This window comes from Chinchilla lanigera, unplaced genomic scaffold (genome assembly GCF_000276665.1).
Source record: "Chinchilla lanigera isolate Chin_1 unplaced genomic scaffold, ChiLan1.0 scaffold00018, whole genome shotgun sequence".
NCBI classification, from domain to species: Eukaryota; Metazoa; Chordata; class Mammalia; order Rodentia; family Chinchillidae; genus Chinchilla; species Chinchilla lanigera.
The window spans coordinates 1552509-1573263 of record NW_004955419.1 but is presented as its reverse complement, the minus strand read 5'-3'; the positions used below and the strand labels follow the sequence as shown (position 1 = coordinate 1573263).

General features: G+C 46.6%; 1 protein-coding gene across 10 annotated transcripts in view; it reads left to right on the top strand.

Moving 5' to 3' along the window:
- The window catches only part of Ralgps1 (Ral GEF with PH domain and SH3 binding motif 1), a 259202-nt gene that overhangs the window by 20565 nt on the left and 217882 nt on the right, over positions 1-20755 (top strand). For 7 of the 10 annotated variants that reach the window (XM_013513184.1, XM_005382445.2, XM_005382439.2 and 4 more), the window contains exons 2-3: positions 14600-14721; positions 18442-18549. In XM_013513184.1, coding sequence (XP_013368638.1) covers positions 14665-14721; positions 18442-18549 — 165 coding nt within the window. In that variant the 5' untranslated portion in view covers positions 14600-14664. Of the gene's footprint in view, positions 1-10903; positions 10941-10965; positions 11152-13200; positions 13307-14599; positions 14722-18441; positions 18550-20755 lie in introns of those variants that run through there. The other 3 variants (XM_005382443.2, XM_005382442.2, XM_005382444.2) reach the window with 3 other exon arrangements.

The window sequence follows — 20755 nt, the reverse complement described above, 5'->3', positions numbered from 1 at the left end:
GGCCCGCCTGAGCTCTGAACCTGGCCAGAGTGTTGGTGCCTTCCCCAGGCATCAGCTCTAAGCCATGTCTCCCCCATAGCCCACCTCCTGCAAGGTACTCGCAGCGGCCAGAGGTTTCCTTTCCTCCTAGTCTTTTGTACCCCCTTTGTACTTGTTTGGGCAGCCAAACTGGGGTGCTGATGGAGTAATTCATCCATTTTTTTCTATGGTAGCCTGGGGGAGTTGTTCATTCATTTTTATTGAGAACACTACTGGCTGAGCTGAGCACAGGGGATGAAGTAATCCTGTGAGAGAACTGAATACATGCGAAGCTCTTAGACAAGTGCTTGGCACCCCAACCCTCTGAATGGCTGTCCATTACTGTTAGTTAATCCCCACACCAGCCACATCCGGTGGATGCAGCCTGTACTTTACAGAGGGGAAATTGGAGCCTATAGAGATTTTCTACATGGGTGGTAAGTGGCAGAGCTGGGATTCAAACCCAGGACTGTTGGGCGTCCCAGCCCTATCCCATTTTGAAAGTGACAGATAGATCCTCACCCTACAGAGCTCATGGCTGAGCAGGGAGAGGCAGCACCTGCCTGGCAGAGTGACAGGTACTGCAGAGGGCTGAGCAAGCACAGAGCAGGGTTGCTCAACCTGGAACAGAGGGAGGGGAATGATCTTCCAGGTGGAGGCCTTGGTGTCACTTCCTGCTCACCCATGGCACCTCTTGGCTTCAGCAGGAGACCGTGGCTCAGCAGTTAGTCCAGGAGCTCAGTGATAGCTATTGAGGGCAGGGAGGTGGCTGCCCATTCTGGCCAGCATCCTGGTCTCATGCCAAGCAACCTGTGCCCTGAGGTCTGTCATTCTCTTTATGAGTCTTTCGGGAAGCTTGGGCAAATGGGCTAGTTCTCCACCCTGACTCCAGCCCGTTGCTCACTGTCTAATGATGAGTGGCAAAGAAATGAAACGTCATTATAACCTGTGATTGGGAGCTCAAGCTGGCTAAATAAATTCCACCATGACCCTGATATCCTAGCAGCTCAAACTGTGCATTTATTTGCCCAGTTCCTTTTCTGTCCTTGTCATGGGTGCAGTGTTTTAATACTGTTGTATGCAATTGTGGATCTTCCTCTTGCCTTGACATGGTTGGCTGTGAGTGGTCATTTAGGCAATTGGCCACCAGGAGGCACTACAGCACCAGGCATGAGAACACAGCCCACTCTGGGAGCCTGGGTCTCTAATCCCCAGCCTTGCAGAGCCTGTCTGTTAAAGTATATTTGTATTTGGTTTTCTCCCCTGAATGCTCTGTTGCTCATAAGCATTTTCTGTACTCGTTTTAAAAAGAAGACAATACTGAAGTATGCAAAAGAGAGCAAAACAGTGACTTTAAGAGGCAGTGATATTGATCCTATACTTCTATTAATGTGTGCATGTGTGTATATAAATGTCCTCAACATATGTAAGTGTCACTTTCTCTCCCCTTCCCATTTAGACCTGGGACCGCGCCCCCCTCCCCAGCCTATGTACTTTCCCTGCCTTTCTTCCTTACCACTTCTCACCTGCTGACATGCTGTCTATTGACTGAGTGATTATTGATAGCACTGGGGTGCGTCTGTTCCGGCTTGTTCTTCACTGCTTTGTCCCTCCCACCAGGCCAGCGAGTGCCTGATGTGTGCTAGACTTCCAGCATGTAGCTGTGCCTGAACTCGTGGACATCTTTCTTTGTCAGTGCATGTTGCTGTTCCCTGTCCTTTTACCCACTGCTCATGTCCCACTGAGTGAATGCAGTCTGACTGCCTGTGCAGTCACATTGACATGGTTTCCAGGGCTTTCTCGACTGTTCGTGGGCCCTGTGGAATCAATAACTTTCCCGGAATGGGCTCTGGCTGCCTATTTGCTAGTGCCTTGTGGTGTTCACACTCTGGGCCTCGTGCCCGCAGCCTTTCCTGTGGATCTTCACCATCCTGGGCAGAAGGTGCTGCCTTGAAGTCTGTCCCCTCTTGAAGAGCAAGCAGAGGCTTAGGGAGGAGGAGCCCCTGCCTGTGGTCACATGTCCCCAAGTATCTCACCAGAGCTCCTGGCTTTCTTCTACTTTACGAATTCATTCACCTGTCATGTGACATCACAAATGCTCTTTTCTGGATTTATGGCCTGCCTTTCATCTCTTTCATGATGTCTTTTCCTCTATAGACATTTTTAATGCCTTTGAATCTACCAGTAGGACCAGCCAGGGGTGTAGCTCAGTGGTAGAGGGCTTGCTCAGCGTTCTCAGGGCCCTGGGTTCCATTACCAGCTCTGCCAAGCAGAAAACAAAAATAACTAGTTAAGTCTGCCAGTAGTGTCAGTTTTCTGGCTTTTGTATGGGTCTTGGAGAGGACTTCTTTACTCCAAGATTATAAAAACATATTGATCTGTTTTTTGTTTTGTTTTGGGGGGTAGTGTTTTTGTGAAATTTTGTTTGTTGAAATCTTAAATCTTTAATCCATCAAACATTTATTCTTACATATGATATTAGATAAAACTTGAAACAAATTCTTCCCCTTCCGATTGTTTAATAATTGGCCCATTCTTCTCTGGTGACTGAAATGCCATTGTGATCCTGTCTCAGTGCTTACATGCACTTGGTCCTATTTTCTGTCCCCTGTTCCATTCTGCTGTTTCTCTGCCATCTCTCTACTCTGGCTTCCTGGCGGGACAGACCCCTCTCGTTATACCCTTTCTCCAAAAACTTATACTCTACTTTTAATTATTCTTCCAGATTACATCTTGATTCAATCTGTTAAGTTCCAAAATGAATTCCCTTAGGATTTGGGGTGACTTTAAACTTATTTTGGTTATAGATTAATTGGAGAAAGTTGATGACTTTAAAATATTTTTGTGTTTTTACTCGGGGAGAGAAAGGTCTTTCAAGTCTTTTTTGTCTTTTAGTAAGATTTTGTAATTTTCTTCAACTGGTTTTTGTACACTTTTAAAAGTTTGTCTATGTACTTTTCTTTTTCGTCAGTGTGTTCTTGTGCTGTTACATTTTCTAGCTGATTATTGTTGGAGCAGAGGAAATGGTTGATTTTTGTGACCGGATATCTAACACTCATAGTTTTTCCCTTAACCCAACTCCATTTGTTGTAAACTGAGAAATTCTGGTTTGTTGATGTCATCCTTCCCTGTATTTTAGTACTTCAGCAGACACTTTTTGTCTTGGGTTTTTATTTATTTGGTCATTTCGAACACGATTTGGAGAAGGGAAGGCAGACATGTGGACACATTATATTATCTTAAAACCAAAATCTGTATATGGAGCTTGATGTGAAAGTTTCATCTGTCCCCATGTCATTTCGGCACCTCTGCTCAGTCCCTCACCCCTGCAGTCCCTCCTGTGGAATCTGGATGCTGCTTGAAGGCACCCGGAAGCCAGGTGCTCCCCATTTCCTCTATTCCTGGGGCTCACACTCTATTCCTAACCAGCTTTCTCCTACTGCCGCTCTCACTGCTGCCCTGGCAGGCCAGGCACCCCTGTCCCCGCCCCTGCCCCACCCCACTCCACGCCTGCCTTGCTCTCTGCAGACAGCTTCTCTCCTTCCAAACAGGAAGCACCAGGCTGCTCTTGATGAACATTAGGGTCCAGGCCTCAGGGTCAGGACTCAGTGCTGTTTGTCAAGAAGGCTCCTGACTGTGGGTATTGTGATTTGCTCACCTGCACCTGGCCTTGAGCTTTGTGGAAGAGGGACCTGGCCACAAAAGGAATGGCAGCAAAGGAGAATTAAAGCAGTCTCCTGAAGAGCCCGACCAGTGCCTAACACAGCACCTCAGACCTCTCTGGTCAAGGCTGGGTTGGAGCTTCTACTGCACTAAGTCGCATCTGTCCCCAGGGCCCTTCCTGTCTGTCTCCTGGCCAGCAGCATGGGGCAGGTACATGCTGGCCAGGAGGATACAGACAGGCCTATAGGTGTCAGAGAGGGCTGAGCCTAAGCAGGGCCCTGGTTCACCTCACAGATCTCACAGCTGCAGTGGGAGAGAAAGAGCTGGACACAGGGCCATGGTCTTTGGGTACTTGGTGACGCTTCTAGTGAATGTGACCCTGTTGATGCCCTGGACCAGTACTAGTCAGGCCAGTATCTCTTCTACCTTTGTAGGGACTGGGAGTGAAGGGGAAGGGCTGGGATCCCTGCTCCCCTCAGTGCTATTTCTGCTTCCCTTCACTGTCTGTCAAAGGTGCCGTCTGTCTGTTATCATGGAACAGGCAGACAACACCTGAACCCCAGTGCTCTTCCATTTTGCACAGAAAATGTCTGGACCCTTCTTTTTGAGACAGGGTCTCCCTTTGCAGTTCAGGCTGGCCTTGAGTTCATTTTGTAGCCCAAACTGGTCTCAAACTCACAAAGATCCTCCTGCCTCAGCCTCCTGAGTGCTGGGATTACAGGCATGTGCCACCACGCCTGGCTGGATCCCTCTTTTTAGGCCTGTGATAGAGGTGGTGTGTGTTTAGGGGTTAGTGGATCAGGCTGTGAGGATATAGAATTTTGTTTTTAATTTTTAAAAACTTTTTAGTTTGAAATTTTTTCAGACTTACAGAAAAGTTACAAAACAGCACAGAGCTCCCATAACCATAGTGTAGTTATCAAATTAACCTGTGTTCACTGCTCTTAACCATAGACCTTTTTCAGATGTCACCAACTTTCCCAAAGCATCCTGTTTCCCTTCTAGAATGTAATCTCGTACCTCACTGCATTTAGTCATTGAGTCTCACAGCATAGCATCCTCATCCCCTGTGACAATTCTAGAGTCTGTCCAGATGGTCACATCAGAGCCTCCCAGGATGAAGTTCTGGGTCTCATCTTTGGGATCCCACTTACCGTACTTTCCAAGTGAGAGTCCCACCAGAGTGCCAACTCCGTCTTACCCCACATGCTTGGGCCAGGGTCCCCTAGGAGGAGGAGGGTCCCCACCCACGGGCGCTTCCTGGTGCTGCCCTCCTCCACTTGCAGGGGAGTCGCTGACACCCCTCCCACCTGCTCCAAGGTGGGCTTTACTAAGTGCCTCCTCTTTTCCTTGTATTTCTAATTTTGTTCTCTGTTCACTCTTTATTTTGAGCCTGAACACATGACGTAGACTCAAAGGTTTCCCTAAGTCCCCAGAAAACCCCAGCCTCAATCTGTTTTCACCTCTTGATCTCCCTTTTCTGCCATGATTGGTAGCAGGACAAGGAGGAGCTATCCTTTTTTTTCTTTTTTCTTTTTTGTTTCAGTGCTAGGGATGGAACTTAGCATGCTGTGCATGCTAATCAAGCAATCCACTGCTGAGCTACAACCCAGCACACTGACCATTTATTTTTTGGGCTAGGTCATGCTAAGCTGCCCAGGCTGGCCTTGAACTTGCCATCCTCCTACCTCAGCCCTTTAATAGCTAGGATTTCAGGCATGTGCCACCATGCCTGGTTAGCAACTGTGCTTTTGTGAGCTGGGCTCTCCCTGACACTGAGCCAGGACACTTCTGTCCACATGGCACATGGTCTCAGTTCTTGACCTGAATGCTAGGAACTTTCGACTGACTTCTGCTGTAGCTGCCTTTTTTTTTTTTTTTTTTTAAAGACAGGATCTTGCAAAGTAGTTCAGACTGTCTTTGAACTCATTGTATAGCCCAGGCTGGCCTTGAACTTGTGATAATCCTCCTGTTTCAGCCTCCCAATTGCTGGGATTATAGATGTGCCTGCCACACCCGGCTTCTTGCTGCCCTCTGTTCTATATGATGAGGTCACTGCCCTGGGCTGGCATCTTCTCCTATCTTTTCAGTTATGATTCCGGCTTCCCTCTGGGGAGGGTACATCCAGCCAGCTACCTATGCTTTATGATAGAGAAATGCACCTGGCCAGTGTGGCACCTTGCCAATTTTGGATTTAGATTTTTGGAAGGATCATTGTGTTAAGAACAAACCATAAGAAGGCCAGTGTGCAGAAGGGACAGCACTGCTTAGGAGGCCTGTGCATGGCGCAGAAAGTAGATTCGGGTGGCTTGGATCAGGGCAGAGGGGCAGAGGTGGGAGACATGACGCGGTCCGTAGAGAGGGGTTGTCTGTGCCTGGGGCTGCCTAGGGCACAGTCAGTGACCCCATGTAGCTCCAGACAATATTTCTGCATAGTCCCAAAGCAGACACTCTGAGCTTCGATTATGTAGGGTCCTGGGAGCTGGGAAGAGTGAGACACTGGATTCTGGGTCTGGCTGCCATGGTGGGTCACATAAGTAGTTTGTTGCCAGGCTTCTGGAGAGGAAGGGTGCCATGAGGATGTCCTCAGGGCTTTAATGGGTGCCTGGATGTCTCAGGTCTGCTGCCCATATTCCTCTCCTCTCTCTCAGCCCCATTTTCTGAAGCTCCGTCAGGCGTGCCTCCACAAATATCCCTGGCTGCTCGTTTTCCTAAACTTTGCTTCCTGCCTAGAAAACATCAGGTCTTACTTGTGGGCTAGTGGCTTCAGGTTAAGATTCTTTTCCTTCACCTGTCCTCTGGAGCCTTGTTTTTGAAGGGAGGAACCTAAGCCCCGGAGAGGCTACTCCTGCAGAAATCATGCTGTGGCTGTCTTGGTCCTAGTGTCTACAAAGCCTGTGACTACAAGTTTTGAATCCCCTGGGGGTGGAGGGTGTTGAGCTACAGGTTAGTCTGGAGCCTCCCAAATCAGCTGTTCTCTGAGCACTGTCGATATACTGATGAGCAGATACTGTAGATCCATCCCACTGTTTCAGATGGAGAAGCTGCAGTGACTGTTAAGTCACAAATTCATTTACATTCGCTTGTGATTTTTAAAATGAAGATCTCTAAAATGTACTTACACATCTCTATGAATCTACATGTCTCCAGATATCTAGAGATCTGTGTGGATGTGTGCGTTGGATGCTGCCCTGTATTATGAACTGTATGACCTTGGGTCAGGGACAAGAGGCTTTCTTTCTTTGTACCTTTTAATTCTGTTTATGTACCTTTATTACGCACATGTATTGCTTTTATTTTAAAAATTCAGAAAGTCCCCCACTTGGAAAGGTTAGGTGCCCAGGACTGGACTTGGGCCTTGTCCACTGCTGCCTCCTCGGCTTCCACACTCAGAGCCAGGCTTGTGGCATGCTAGGAAGTGCCTGCCATCGGGACACAGGGATTTCGACCTGTTTGGGCTGGTCCCTACTCCTCTCCACAAGTGAAGGCGCTTCTTTCCCCAACAAGCTGCTCATCTTGACCTTTCTCTCTGTGTGTTTTATTGGGTTTCACCATCTCAGATGGAGATGGTGATTGGCTGATGACCAACGACCATCTCCAAAGCCAGCCTCATGCCCTGGCACTGCTGAGCTCTCTCCTGCAAGGAGGCTCAGCCGCATGTGGTGTTTTAGACACAGAGGTGCCTTCTCAGCCCGTTGTCCCTCCCTGGGAGAGGAGCCAGAGGGAGGATGCTGCACATCTGGAGGGTGGGTAGTGGACAGGTGCTGGTGAGCACTGGAAGGAGCTGTGGCATTTCGAGTCTGACATGCGCTTACGTGGCCAGGGTCTCTCCTCAAAGGCTGCCAAACACTGCTGCTTGCTGGGAAGGAGGTTTGGCCAGTTTGGAGAGGGTCAGCAGGGGAGAGATAATGGTGCTGCCACCCCTATACAAGGGGGCCTTTCTTCAGTTCCTCTTAGGTGGTCCAGTCCCAGAGTGATGGTCACACTGAGGGAAAGCTTTTGACAAATGCAAAATCTGATGTGGCCATGGTTCAGAGGGAGTGTGTGTGTGTGTGTGTGTGTGTGTGTGTGTGTGTGTGTTTACACTCGTACATCTCATGAAGTGGGCTCAACAGTTGGTGGGGACTGTGAGCCTCCTGTTGACACAGAAAGGACAAGTGAGCTCCGGCCCAGTCCACCAAGACAGCACATCCTACCAGGAAGAGTGGCCTTCCAGTGTGCTGGGATCTCTTTTCATACTTGTGGGCAACATTTAGAAGAAATCACTCTGTTGTAATTGGACGTGCCTGGACGTGTGTATTTTCTTTGAAAGAGCCTCCATCAGCTTAGGAAAAAGTGATTACTCTGCCTTCTCAACAGGGTCTGCATCAGCCTGTCTCAGGCTATTTCCTTGGTTTCCTGAACCTGAAATGTGGAAGGAGTATTTTGAAAGTTTGGAAGGAGACCAGCACTGCATCTGGGACTTGCCTTTTCCTCCTTGGGAACCCACACACACAAAACTCTGTCATGAACAGAAAAGAGAGATGTGGGATTGTTTTGCGGTTCTGATACAGCTGCCACGTTCTTAAGAAGTTACATCATGAGAACTGCTTTTTCTCCTGCAGTGTTTTGGTTTCCAGGGAGGCCTTAGCGGTGTGTGTGTGTGTGTGTGTGTGTGTGTGTGTGTGTGTGTGTGTGTGTGTGAGGTGAGAGGCAGAGGGAGGGTGGGGAGAATGGGGTTTTGATGTGTACATACTCATTTGCTCAAACCAAAGGCTGGCAGTCCTCTCCGATGCCAGCTGCTCCCTGACTAGCCTAACCGGCAAGGGGCACAGCCAGTACGGACATGTGAAGATGTGTCCTTACAGTGCAGTTCCATCCATCTCTCTGTGCTTCAGTCTCCTTATCTGTAAGAGGGATTTTAAAATGCTTATAAATCCCTAGCAGCGCCTGCACAAAGTTAGTGTCTGATACATAGGTGATGACAATGGATGATTCAGCCGCGTCTGAGCTCCTTGAGGCCCAGGCAGATGTGACTCGTCTGTACAGGGCCAGGCTTGGGAAAAGCTTTACAAAGTTTGCCCCATGAATGAGGAATGAACAGGTGGAAAGACACTGCTGCTGTGGTCATAGTGTTAGGGCCCTACGTGACAACACAAGCCGCACAAGTGGCCGCTGCCTCCTTTTCCATGTGTCCCTGAGCCTGTGGGAATCTGGGGTGCCATGGGGCTGGTTGGGAAAGTAAGAAGGGGCTGCCACTGCTTGTGCCCTGGCACCCTGTGCCTCCACATGCCCAGACCTCCCCTCCCCTGACCCAGGGTGATGGCTCTGCTCTGTGATGCCTGCCTTGATCCCAGGGGCCTTAATCTCCCCCTCTTCGTGTTCCAGGGAACCTGTGTCTGTGATAGCACATGTCCCTTGAGTGTCTCCGTATTAGATTTTCATCCTGTACCACACTGCAGGGTCCTTGAGGTAAGGCTATGACTTTCTCCACTGTGTCCTCAGAGTGGGATTTAGTGGCTGAGAGGCCACCACCTGCCCCTTCACAACAGCCCCACATACAGATGATGCTCTTGGTCCTCTTGTTTTCCTGTCTGTGAGCCCGTTGGCACATCCATTGGTCTACCTTCCCGACCCCACCCATGCCTGCACCTTGGCCAGTGATTGAGCCCTTGCCTCTTCCCCTCAACTGCTTCCCTGCTTCTGTTCTTGGCTTTTCCATGCCAGTCTCCACCCAGTAGCCAATGTGATTTTTAGAAACAGTGCAGTTCAGACCATGTCCTTTCCCTCCCCAGAAGCCTTGAGGTGCTCTTGCCCGTGGTGAGCCCTCATGCTCTGCCCCTGCCCATCTAGACAGTTTCCAGCCAAGCTCCAGGTATGGTCTTCTACTTCTACCCTACACCTGGTGAGCTGAGGTGTGCCTCAGGGCCTTTGCACTTGCTGTTCCCTCTGCAGAGAACACTCCCACTGATTTCCTTAGCTCCCTCCTTCAATTATCACGTCCTAGGGGGTGGTGGAAGTCAGTGGTAAAGCACTTACCTAGCATGCACAAGGCCCTGAGTTTAATGGCCAGCACCTCCAAGCAGCAACAATAGCAACAAAATAAAGCAAATAAAATGAAATAAAAAACTCAAGTAACATGTCCTCAGAGAGCCCTTCATGGCAAATACCATCTTCCACCTTATTTTATTTCTTCAAGGCCTTGTCGTCTGAAGTTACCTTCTTTGTTGTGTGCATTTTTTTGACTACAAGAGCTATGGGAGCCGTGACCTTAAGTGCTTGCTTACATCTTGTCGCCAGTGCCAGGAACAGGGTTTTTTGACCAGAGCATCTATCAATTTGGGAAAAAATGACATCTTTGTTTTCACTAACTTCTAGCTGAAATTTAGAATTTCTCTCATTTACTAATCCAAACAATGAACCACAATAATACTAACATACTTAGAACTTGTCACCAACAAAAGTCACATATATTTTTATATCAGTCAACCATCATGGGCATTTCAATATCTGTGCTCATAACTGTTTTGACTTACCAATAGATCTTATTATTTAGTGCAATAATAAATCTACATATTCCTTTACATGAAGAAATATAATTATACTAAAAATTGTTGAAAAAATAACAGCTAACATTAATAATACTTTTAATTTCATTGGGTTCCTGTGTAATTTTATTTTATGGATTTCAAAACATTTCTGTGAGAGGGGGGTCCCAAAGGGTTTAAGGCACAGAGTATTTAAGAATTGATGGTTAGAACAGTGCCCAGTGAACCAGAAGTGGTGGTGCATGCATGTAATGTCACCTACTTGGGAGGCTGAGGCAGGAGGATTGAAACTTCGAGGCCAGCCTAGGCTATTTATCGAGACCTTGTCTATAAACGAAGAGATAAAAGAACACCAAATAATGAATGATATGTTTTTCTTCCATCCCAATAAATCCACTGCATTTTCAGGGTCAGGTTTCTGGTGGGTTGGCATGAAGTTCATGTCTAGGAATAAGCCTTCGTTAAGGTCTTTTGGAAACCTACCCTCACCACCTTACACTGAAAGTGGCATTTCTGACCCTGTGCATCTGCTTTCCCCTACCCGCACCCCTCTGACCAGGCTATACCTGTACAGGGCCACCCTCTGCTCCTGAGAGCACAGTACCTCAGCTTGGTTGGCCAACAAAGGCTGAGGTCTCAGGGTTCTGAATTCTCAAGAGAATAGGTGGCTGCCCTCGTCCGGTTGGTCTGCTTGGGAGGCGTGGTCCCCCATGCTCAGGGCCCTCCCCTCAGGTAGGGACGCAGTGCCTGGGGAGGAGCTGGGCCAAGCTTAGCCCTGATGGGAGTCTACACCCTGATATAGGCATTATAGCTCAGCTGGGCTCCAGGAATCCAAGTAGTTTCTGCTTCCTGAGGCTGTCATGAAGATGAAATGAGCTAGAAGTATAACGCTTAGGTTGTACCTCACCTAGTGTCTGCGCTCACTGCCGATGCTCTTACTGAGGTGTGCAGGAGTGGGTGGGGCTGGTGCATCCTTCTGATGGGAAGCAGGGGCCAGAGGGCAGGGGAACCTGTGTTAAAAGGCTGGGTGAGGCTGACGGGTAGGGAGAATGACGCCTTTAGTGCATTCCAGGCTGAACAGGTTGGGCTCCAGACCTGGGCTTCCCCTGGGGAGGCCCACAAAGTGCCAGGCACAGTGGGACAGGAGGAAAGTCCACTTCAGCCTTGAGCCCAGCAGGTGGGACCCGTTGAAAGAGGCTGTCTTCACTCAGCCTTCCCTATCACTCTGTTAAATCCAGCTGAGTTGCTGTTCCCCCATCTGAACTGAGCTTAGCAGCTTCCATCCCATCATGCCGGTCTGTTCTGGGTTGGGAGACGGGCTGCACTGGTCCTGTTTACCCAGCCTATTCTGGTTGGTTAGTCTGGTTTGAGGCAGCCCAAGGGACTGACTTGGACTTGCACTGCCTTTAAGCATTCGAACTAGGTTTACTTTTTTTCTCAGTTTTTGGACTCCCCATTTGAAGTCTCTGGGACTTTCCTGGAGGTTTCTCTGTGCCTAAAAGGCCTTTCCCTTGCTCAGGGCTGCTCCTCCCCTCTCGGTACTGTTTCTTTGGTATGGGAAATTCCTCAAAGCTTGCTTATTCATACCACTCTTCTCTGTTTCCATGTACTAATACAATAGGTTTTTAGTACTTTAATATTTATTTGATCATTTAAAAAGGAATGTCAAACATGATACCATCATGAAACAGAGGTCAGGGTGCTTCTTTTAGTTGAGATGTCATAGAAGCCATATTTCCTGGGCTGTGTACCTGTGACCACAATCCAGTTTTAGAACGTTTCCATCACTTTCGAAACACTCTGTATCCATGCACAGTCAGTTCTGCTTCCAACCTATGGATGTGCTTTTGTCTCTACAAACTTGCCTTTTCTAGGCATTTCCTAAAATGGAATTATACATAATACATTCTTCTGCATCTGACTTCTTTCACGTAGTATGATGTTTTTGAGGCTTAATCATGTTTTAGCTTGTATCAGTATTTCATTTCTTTTAGCAGCTGAGTAGTTTTACATTTTGTGTATATATTGCATTGCTTATCCATTCACAAGTGATGGACATCTGAATTGTTTCCAACTTTTGACTTTTATGAATAAGGATGCTGTAAACGTTCACACACATGCTTTTGTGTAGGTACATATTTATGTTAGGTAGGTACCTAGGAATAGAATTGCTGGGTTATATGGTAAGCTTTTGTTTAACTTTTTTTTTTTTTTTCCAATACTGGGAATCGAACTCATGACCTCGCGCTTGCCAGGCAGGCACTGTGCTGCTGAGCTAAATCCTCAGCCCCTGTTTAACTTTTTAAAAAGCTGCCAAAGTGGTTGTATCATTTGCCTTCCCACCAGTAATGGATGAGGGTTCTGTTTTTTCACATCCTCACCAACGTTTTCTATGGCTTGTTTTTGCTTTTTAATTTTAGTGATCCTGATGGGTGTGAAGTGGATGTCTCCATGGTTTTTATTTCCATTTCCCTGATGCCATACTTGTTCACCTATACATTCTCTTCTGTGAAATGTCTGAATCTTTTGTGTGGCTGCCCCTTAAGCCTCACCAGCCGTGTATTTGTGGTCCTGGATAACAGGGAATATGGATTCTCCTAGGACAGAAATGATTAAGAAATGGGTGTCCTTAGCCTGTCCCTTCTCCTTGCTCTTGAAAGAAGATTTGGGCCTTTCCACCCGAGTTTTGCCTCTTAACTTTGGTATTAAATTATCAAGCATTGGACAAAGTTCTAAACATTGCCATATTTGTTTCATCTGATGTATGTTTTGCCAACCTCCTTGGAAGTGAGCTGTAAGCTTATTTTGCCTCTGAATTTTGCCCTGGCCATTATCTACTGATAAAGACCTCCTCCTACTCACTACCACAGTGTGCTCATACCTAGGAAATCAGCAGGGACTCACTGGTACCATCGAGGATTCACTCACCTTTCCCCATATGACCCCCACTGGTTGTTTATAGGAAAGATCGGTTCTTCTGAGGTCTGGGGAAGAAAGGGAAGGTGGAAGGCTCCAGGACAGTCATGCGCAGGTGCCGTTGGAAAGGAAGACACGAGAGCAGCTGGGGTGCTAGAGGAGCCATGCTCGATTGGAGATGTGTAAGGAGGAGCTCTTTGACCTTGACATTCCATTTGGCTGCTCTAATGTTCACTGCTGTGTGATGGCGCCTGGAGGTTCAGTTAAGCGAAGTGTGGGCTGGCATTTTCCATCTTCCCTCACCACCTCTAGTCTGGCTCTTACCCTCCAAGACCACTTTTCTCATGGGCACTATAGATTCTACATGTCCCAAGTCAAGTTCATCGTCTTTGGTCACCAGTCTGCTGTGCTACCCCTGTTCCTTCCTTGAGGCACCTCAGGCTGGAAGCCATCATATACCCTCTAACTCCTCCCCTTCACTCCATGTCAGTTTCTATGGAATCTCTGACCATTTTTTATCTCAGTCTGTCTACTTCTGTCTGACTTCACTGCTGCCCCTTATCTCAAAGGACCATCCTTATCTCTTGCCTGGATAATGGCAGTTGGCTTCCAATGCCCACCCCACCCCCCACCATCCTGCTGTCCTGGCCACCTTCTGGTTAAAGAGCTGAAGCTGCGAGTGGCCATTCTCTGGGTGTTGTGATGGGATGGCTGATCTGGAGGTGGGTGCACATGGTGTGGGAGAGCCTGTTCTGCCTTGGGTGGGCCAGGCATGGTACGGAAGAGTGACCTGTATGCAAGTCTTGAATGGTGGTGGTGGGACAGCATGAGCAAAGGCACAAAGGTATGACTGACTTATCTCTCTGTGCCTCACTTTCACCACATGTAGGATGAGTGCAGTAATCAGGCCTCCCTCAGGATTGTGGGCAGGGTTAGGTGAGTAGGGGGATGTTAAGTGCATGGCAGGTGGTAAGTGCTATGTGAGGTTAAGTATTGTCCAGGTTGTTACCGAGGAGGCAGTGTGGTACCCAGGGAAGCAAGAGAGGATCAGTTTGTCTACTCCATGCTATCTTTGTCTAAAAGGTCACAGGCTCTGGTGCTTGCAAAGGCCAGGGGTATGCTGAAATGGCCACACAGGCCAGGTGGGGGCCCAAAGTGCCAATACAAGGGGCAGCCTGCTCAGCCCAGATGATGGCCACCACACAGGGTTATGGGCCTAATACTACTAGAAAAGATCCAGAATTCTATGTGAAACCCAGTTTTTAGATGTTGGTAATTAATTTTAAAAATACTAAAACTCTGTTCAAGCCCAGTGAACTACATCAGTGGGCCAAGTATACTCTGAAGACTACCAGCTTATGACCTTTCTTTGGAGTGTCCTTCTGGGTAATCTGCTAAGTGTGGTGTAGCTTTCCCTCCAGGATGGGGGTCATTGGTGCCGGGAGCTGGTTTTTATGCGCTCCTTTCTCTTGCAGGACTTCTCTAGGCAGGTTATGTCACCGGCAGAGGCTGCCCTGGAGCTCCCTGTGGCCTGGAGACTATGTACAAGAGGAATGGTCTGATGGCTAGCGTGTTGGTCACCTCTGCCACCCCACAGGTATGGAGGCTGCAATCAGGATTGGGTGGGGCCTTCAGCTGACCCAGGCCCCAGCAAAGCCGTGGCAGCAAGGCCACAGGCCCCCACTGAATGCTACCATTCTTAGCACTCCCAAGGTCCCTGGCCATGCTAGGCGTGAGATTTGGGAGGCAGTCGGCCTAAGGATCAGTGTGTTTTCTGAAGTTGTTCTCTTCAAAGAAAAACAAATACCTGCTCAGTCCAGCTGTAACAAGTGCCACATTCCATTTTGGTGGCAAGACGGGATCAGACCTTTCCCAGGAAAAGCTGCTGCTGATTATAAATAAGTTGCACATTCCAGAATGAAGTCAGACAGAAGTCATTCCGACTGGCTTCTATTTACCTTTCTCCATAGGAAGTGGCTGTAAGAAGTGGTGATCTGAGGGGGGCCTGAGCCAGGACCCCTGTCTGAGGCTTGGAACTGACATGCACAAGTAGTGGGTGTCATCTGAGGCCTGGTGCCTCTGTAGCAAGTGTGGAATGCCTGACACCTCTCACCCACTGGCCAGGCAGTGTTGGGTCCTGGGCTCACATCAAGTGGGGCTTTTGAAATAATCCAGGGTAATCAGGCAGAAAGTCATAGGAGCCAGTTTGTTTCTTACAAATCTTTCAAAAAATTCCGCATGTTGGCCCTCTTAATGTTGAAATCAAATACAAATATAGTTCATAAATAAAGTAACTGCATCACCACCACCATCATCATCAATTAAAAGATTTAGGGCAACTTCTGGCTAAAAATATCCCCTTGAATGAGTCTACGTTTGGGTACAATGGGGTGTTACAAGAAAGTTAAGAAACCTGAAATCCCAGGAATGGATTCTGGTGGCTAGAAGAATCAGATTTCTGTTTCCATCTATAACTTATACTCCATCCAGAATGAAACTTCTTTCTTCCCTCTTCTGTGTGAGTGTATGTATGTGTGTGTGTGTGTGTGTGTGTGTATATATATATATATATATATATATATATATATATGAATGTGCATATGTGTGTAGACAGATGTATATACACACATATACTGAATATAGTCATCCCTCCATATTCATGGAATCCACTAACCATGGACCAACAATACTCAAAAAAATTTCATGTGGTGAACATACAGACTTTTTTCTTATTATTCCCTAAGTAATACAGTATGACAATAATTTATAGAACATTTACATTTCATTCGGTATTATAGGTAATCAAGAGATGATTCAAAGTATATGGGAGGATATGCATAGGTCATGTGCAAATACTAGGCCATTTTATACAGCACCTTTGAGCATCTATGGATTTTGCTATTTCTGAGGGGTCTTCGAATCAACCCCCTGTGATACTGAGGACTACCTTAGACACATATGGGTATATCCAGCACATGGTAAGTACCCCATAATATTTGTTGAATGAATGACTACATGGATAATTGAAGTACTCATTGAATCTTAGTGACTGAATGACACACTCACACCCAGGCTTGCCCATAGCTGAGTGCTTACTCTACTCCAGGTACTTTGCATGTTCCACGGGCTTCCTCTCATTTCACCCTCACAGCAACCCCATCAGCTGGTAGCTAAGGTTTATGGATGAGGAACCTGAGGCATGCAGAGGAAAACACACTGCTTTGATCGCACAGCTGGCCAGGCAGGTGGGTTCACATCAAGGCTCCCATGCTGTCTCAGAGGAGGTCACCACTGTCAGCCTGGTTGAGCTGCTTCCAGGAAGGTGGATGGAAGTAGCAGAAATATTTATAAATCTTTGCCTTTTCAAGGTCAGCACTTAAGATTGGAGGATAGAATTGAGTGCTGATTCTGGAAACATCAAGAACAGTCTTTATTACTTTTCAGACTTATTCTCAGACCCAGATTTTTCTCAGGGAAAAATTTGTCACCTGTGGCACTTTTTTTTTTTTTTTTTTTTGTGGCAGTACTGGGAATTAAACTCAGGGCATTTGCACTGAGCTACATTCCTTACCTCCTTTAAAAAATGGTTCTTTTGAGACAGGGTCTTGCTAAATCACTAAGATGCTCAAGACATGCTCAAACATGCAATCCTCCTGCCTCAGGCTCCCAGAGTGCCAGGATTATAGACATGCACTAGCTGTGGCAGTTTTAGGATAACCAGGCCTTGAGCCAGCATCTCCCTGAGAGCGGGATTCTGCCAGGTGGATTCTCAGCTTCATTTAGTGACTTCATTTAGTCACTTGATTACCTATAATACTTCATTTCCTCTTCATTTAGTCATTTAGTCACAATGCTGGGATGTGGGATTTGACAGTGCTGTGTTACAGAGGATGAGTGAGACTCAGCAAAATGAAGTCACTTGCCTGAGTTTAGATAGCAGGCAGTGTGAAGCTGTCTTTTTGTCCAGGTTTACTTAACTTCAGAGCTCTTAACCACTATGATCGACTGCTTCTTAAGACCATCTCAAGGTTTTCAGTATAGCAGATGCCTTTCTAAAAACTTCCATGACACAAGCCTGCCGAAGCTAGCAGATTATGTCCCTGCTCTTCTCTTAACTTCACATTTTTAGTTGTTGACTAGTGAGTTCCCTTACTGGCCTAAAACACTCTTATTTCCAGTAAGATTGCAGCATTTTTCCAGATATAGCAATTTTGGAAAGAGTGAAATAAGAAGGAATTAATAAAAGCATATTCTGTAAATCCTACTCCAAGATGTTGAGGTTAATGGAAACCACAAAACCCTTCTTGATGAGTTGAGACGAATAAAATCACTTACGAACAGGGCACGAGTTTTGGGTGGTAAGCCTGATGGATTCCCAAAAGTGGAGTTTGATGAAATTAAATAAAATTACAGAGAAGGCATGTGCAGCATTCTGAGATCCGCACAGTGTGGGATTTCATGAAACCAGCCACACTTGGGGAGTTTTAACTTGCATCTTTATGGGAGCGCCTTTCTTTACATGCAGGATTCAGCATATCCTCCACACAGCGGACTCTTCTAAGTGTAACTTTCACAACAGTCTCCAAAGCCTGGTGGTTCCCTCTCAGCTCATCAACCAGCAGGCTCTGAGTTCCCAGTGTACCACACGTGAAATAAACCTCATGAAGGCCTGGAGGGCCAGTTTTACATTTTGGGTAGCAATTTCCTGCAGCAGGTTCAAGAAGAAAAAAATGAAAAGCAGGTGAACCAAGGTCATGTTTGAAAGACATAAGGAACAGAAGATTTCCTCAGACCTCTGAGAGGTGGGGCCTGTTCTCTCCAAGGGAGGATTGTGCTGGGACTTTTTTGTTGTTGTTCTAGGGATAGAACGCAGCCAGGGTCTTATGCATGTAGGCAAGTACTTTACTACTGAGCTCCACCCCTAGCCCTGTGTTGTAACTCTTTACTTGCTACAATACCACTGGTCAGAAATAGTGGTAGTGACCAAAGGTATTTTGAGGGGAAGCCAGGCAGAAAACTACATTCATATTCTGGCTATCAGTTTTGTAGCTGAGCTACCTTAAAGAGTTAGAATTGCCTCTAATCCCTTATCTGCAAAATGGGAGTAATAATAGTATATTCACATAGGGTAATCATGCAAATTAAGTAGGAGCATGCATATTAAGTGCTTCAGTAGTGCCTGGAAGAGAGTAAAGCCCTACAGAATGGGAGCTTTGCATTGTGTGATTATGTCACTCTAGCATCCTCTGTTTTTGGGGGTGGCAGTGATCCCAGGCCAGATCACTCAGGTAGCACGATTTCTCTGCATTCTCCACAGGGCAGCAGCAGCTCAGACTCTCTGGAGGGCCAGAGCTGCGACTATGCCAGCAAGAGCTATGATGCCGTTGTCTTCGATGTCTTGAAAGTGACTCCCGAGGAGTTTGCCGTAAGTGACACAGAACTGGCAGGGGTGCTAGCATGAACACAAGGTGCTGGAGAGAGCCACTGCTTTGTGCTTCCTTTTTTTTGTGGGGGGGTTAACTGGAATTGAATTCAGGACCTTGCGCTTGCCGGGCAGGTGCTTGTGCCGCTGAGCTACATCCCCGGCCCACTGCTTTGTGCTTTCTGCCCAGGTTGCAAGCAGTCTGTATACTTAACAAGAGCAAGTGCTGATAGAGGATGGCACGTCCCTTATAAAGTACCACGTGGTATTCACAAGGGTGCCCTCAGCCTCAAAATCAACTTGAAGTCATATGCAGTATGCATGACTAGCTAGCAAGAGGAGCAGGTTACAACACAGTTATGGAGAATAACACCATTTTTTAAAAGTGTGTACAGCATGCACACACATGTATTTAGACAAGGTCTAGATTTGATGTTTACATATTCATATATATTTAGATATATGAGCCAGGTATATTACTTACTATAGTTTTTAGTTGTGGATTCCAGGTATTTGTAATTTAATTGCTCTTTTTGTTTACTTTTACTTTCTATGATTTTATAATTGCCATTTTCTATAATGATAAACAGTATTATTTGAGCAGTTTTTAAAAATTATTGTATCAGTTAGGGTTTTATTGGAGAAACAGATACAACACAGGATATACAAATTAATAAGAAATGACAAGATTGGCTTACGACGGTCAGCCAGAGTGTTGTATGGGGAAGTGTGCAGAGGGTGTCTGCACACTGAAGACCAAAGGAATCAGTCCAGGGTCTGGAGTTCACTGCATAGTTCCATGCAAGTCCGTACCAGGAGGCCGACGAGTCTGCGACAGAAGGCTGAAGGATCCAAGGTGGAAGCCGAAGAGCCTGCACTAGAAGCCAGGAGACGAAGTCCAAGCTGAAGGTGAAGACTGGAGCTCCTCCACAAGGAATGGAAGTACCTCCGTCCTTCTTCATTTCCCTTTTATATTATCTAGGTGATGATCCACGCTAGGGTGGCTCTTCTACATCCTAGGGTGGCTCCTCTACACCCTAGGGTGTAGAATTGCTGAGCCAATTGCTGAGCCAAGTTTAGTTATGCTTCTAAACTTCTCAAGTTGACATAATCAATCAACTACTACAATCCACCCCTTGTCAACTTGGCAACCAGACACATTTCTTTAAACCAATCCCCAGATACAAAGACATGTATGTAATCACACCTTACATGTTATATCTATCCATCGTACAAATGGAAACGCAATAATCTCCTTACCCAAATAGAACGTAAATTTTCTTTGGTTGATGTTTACACTTATGATTTCATAAGTTGAACATTATAGCACAGGTTTAACAATCCTGAAGAACCAGAATTAAGTTTATCAACGTTATATTACATTAACACAATATAGGGGAGAAATAGTACCATTATAATCCTCTTTTCTGTAGTTGGTCACGGGGTCATAGCTGGTATTTAGAACTACCTTCTTCCACTACCCGTTCTGTATTCCCATGACTTTCAGCAAGCGCCTCAGCAGGTCTTGGTTCTTTTCCTGGTGGAGTGACCCATACCTTCATTCCTGAAGGCTCTGGACCATTTGTCATTGTGCCTGTATTAGGTTGTTGTAGTTTTCCATTGACTTTAATAATAGGGCAAGGTAATATTAAGAGATGCCCTAAGAGATCTCCTGCATTCCATGTGTATTCTTTTCCTCCATTGTGGAGTAGTAGTCCAATTTCCCCCTGATAGTCTGGGTCAATCACCCCTGACAACACTGTGATTTCCTTTTTAGCTTGTTTCCTCAGAGGCATGAGGAGACCAAAATGACCAGGGGAAATCTTAGCTTCCAGTTGAGTGGTATCATTGTTGTGCTTCCTGGTGTAAGCCTTCCCCCTTCTGGAACTAAGACTTCTAGGCTAGCAGAACATAAGGTTGTGGGGACAGGAGGCAAAAATTTTGCTAGTGGATCACTAGGGGTAATGGTGAGTGGTACCATTCCTACTTCCACCCCTTGGTTCCTGGACCCATGAATCCTGGCAATGGGGGACACAGTGCCATATAGTGGATGCTGATTCCAAGCATATACAGCCTTTTAAAGCACCTTACCCCAGCCCTGCAAGCTATTGCACCTTACCCCAGCTGGCACTGTAATTGTGTCTTCAAAAGACCATTGCACTTTCTATCAATCCAGCTGCTTCTGGGTGGTGAGGAACATGGTAAGACC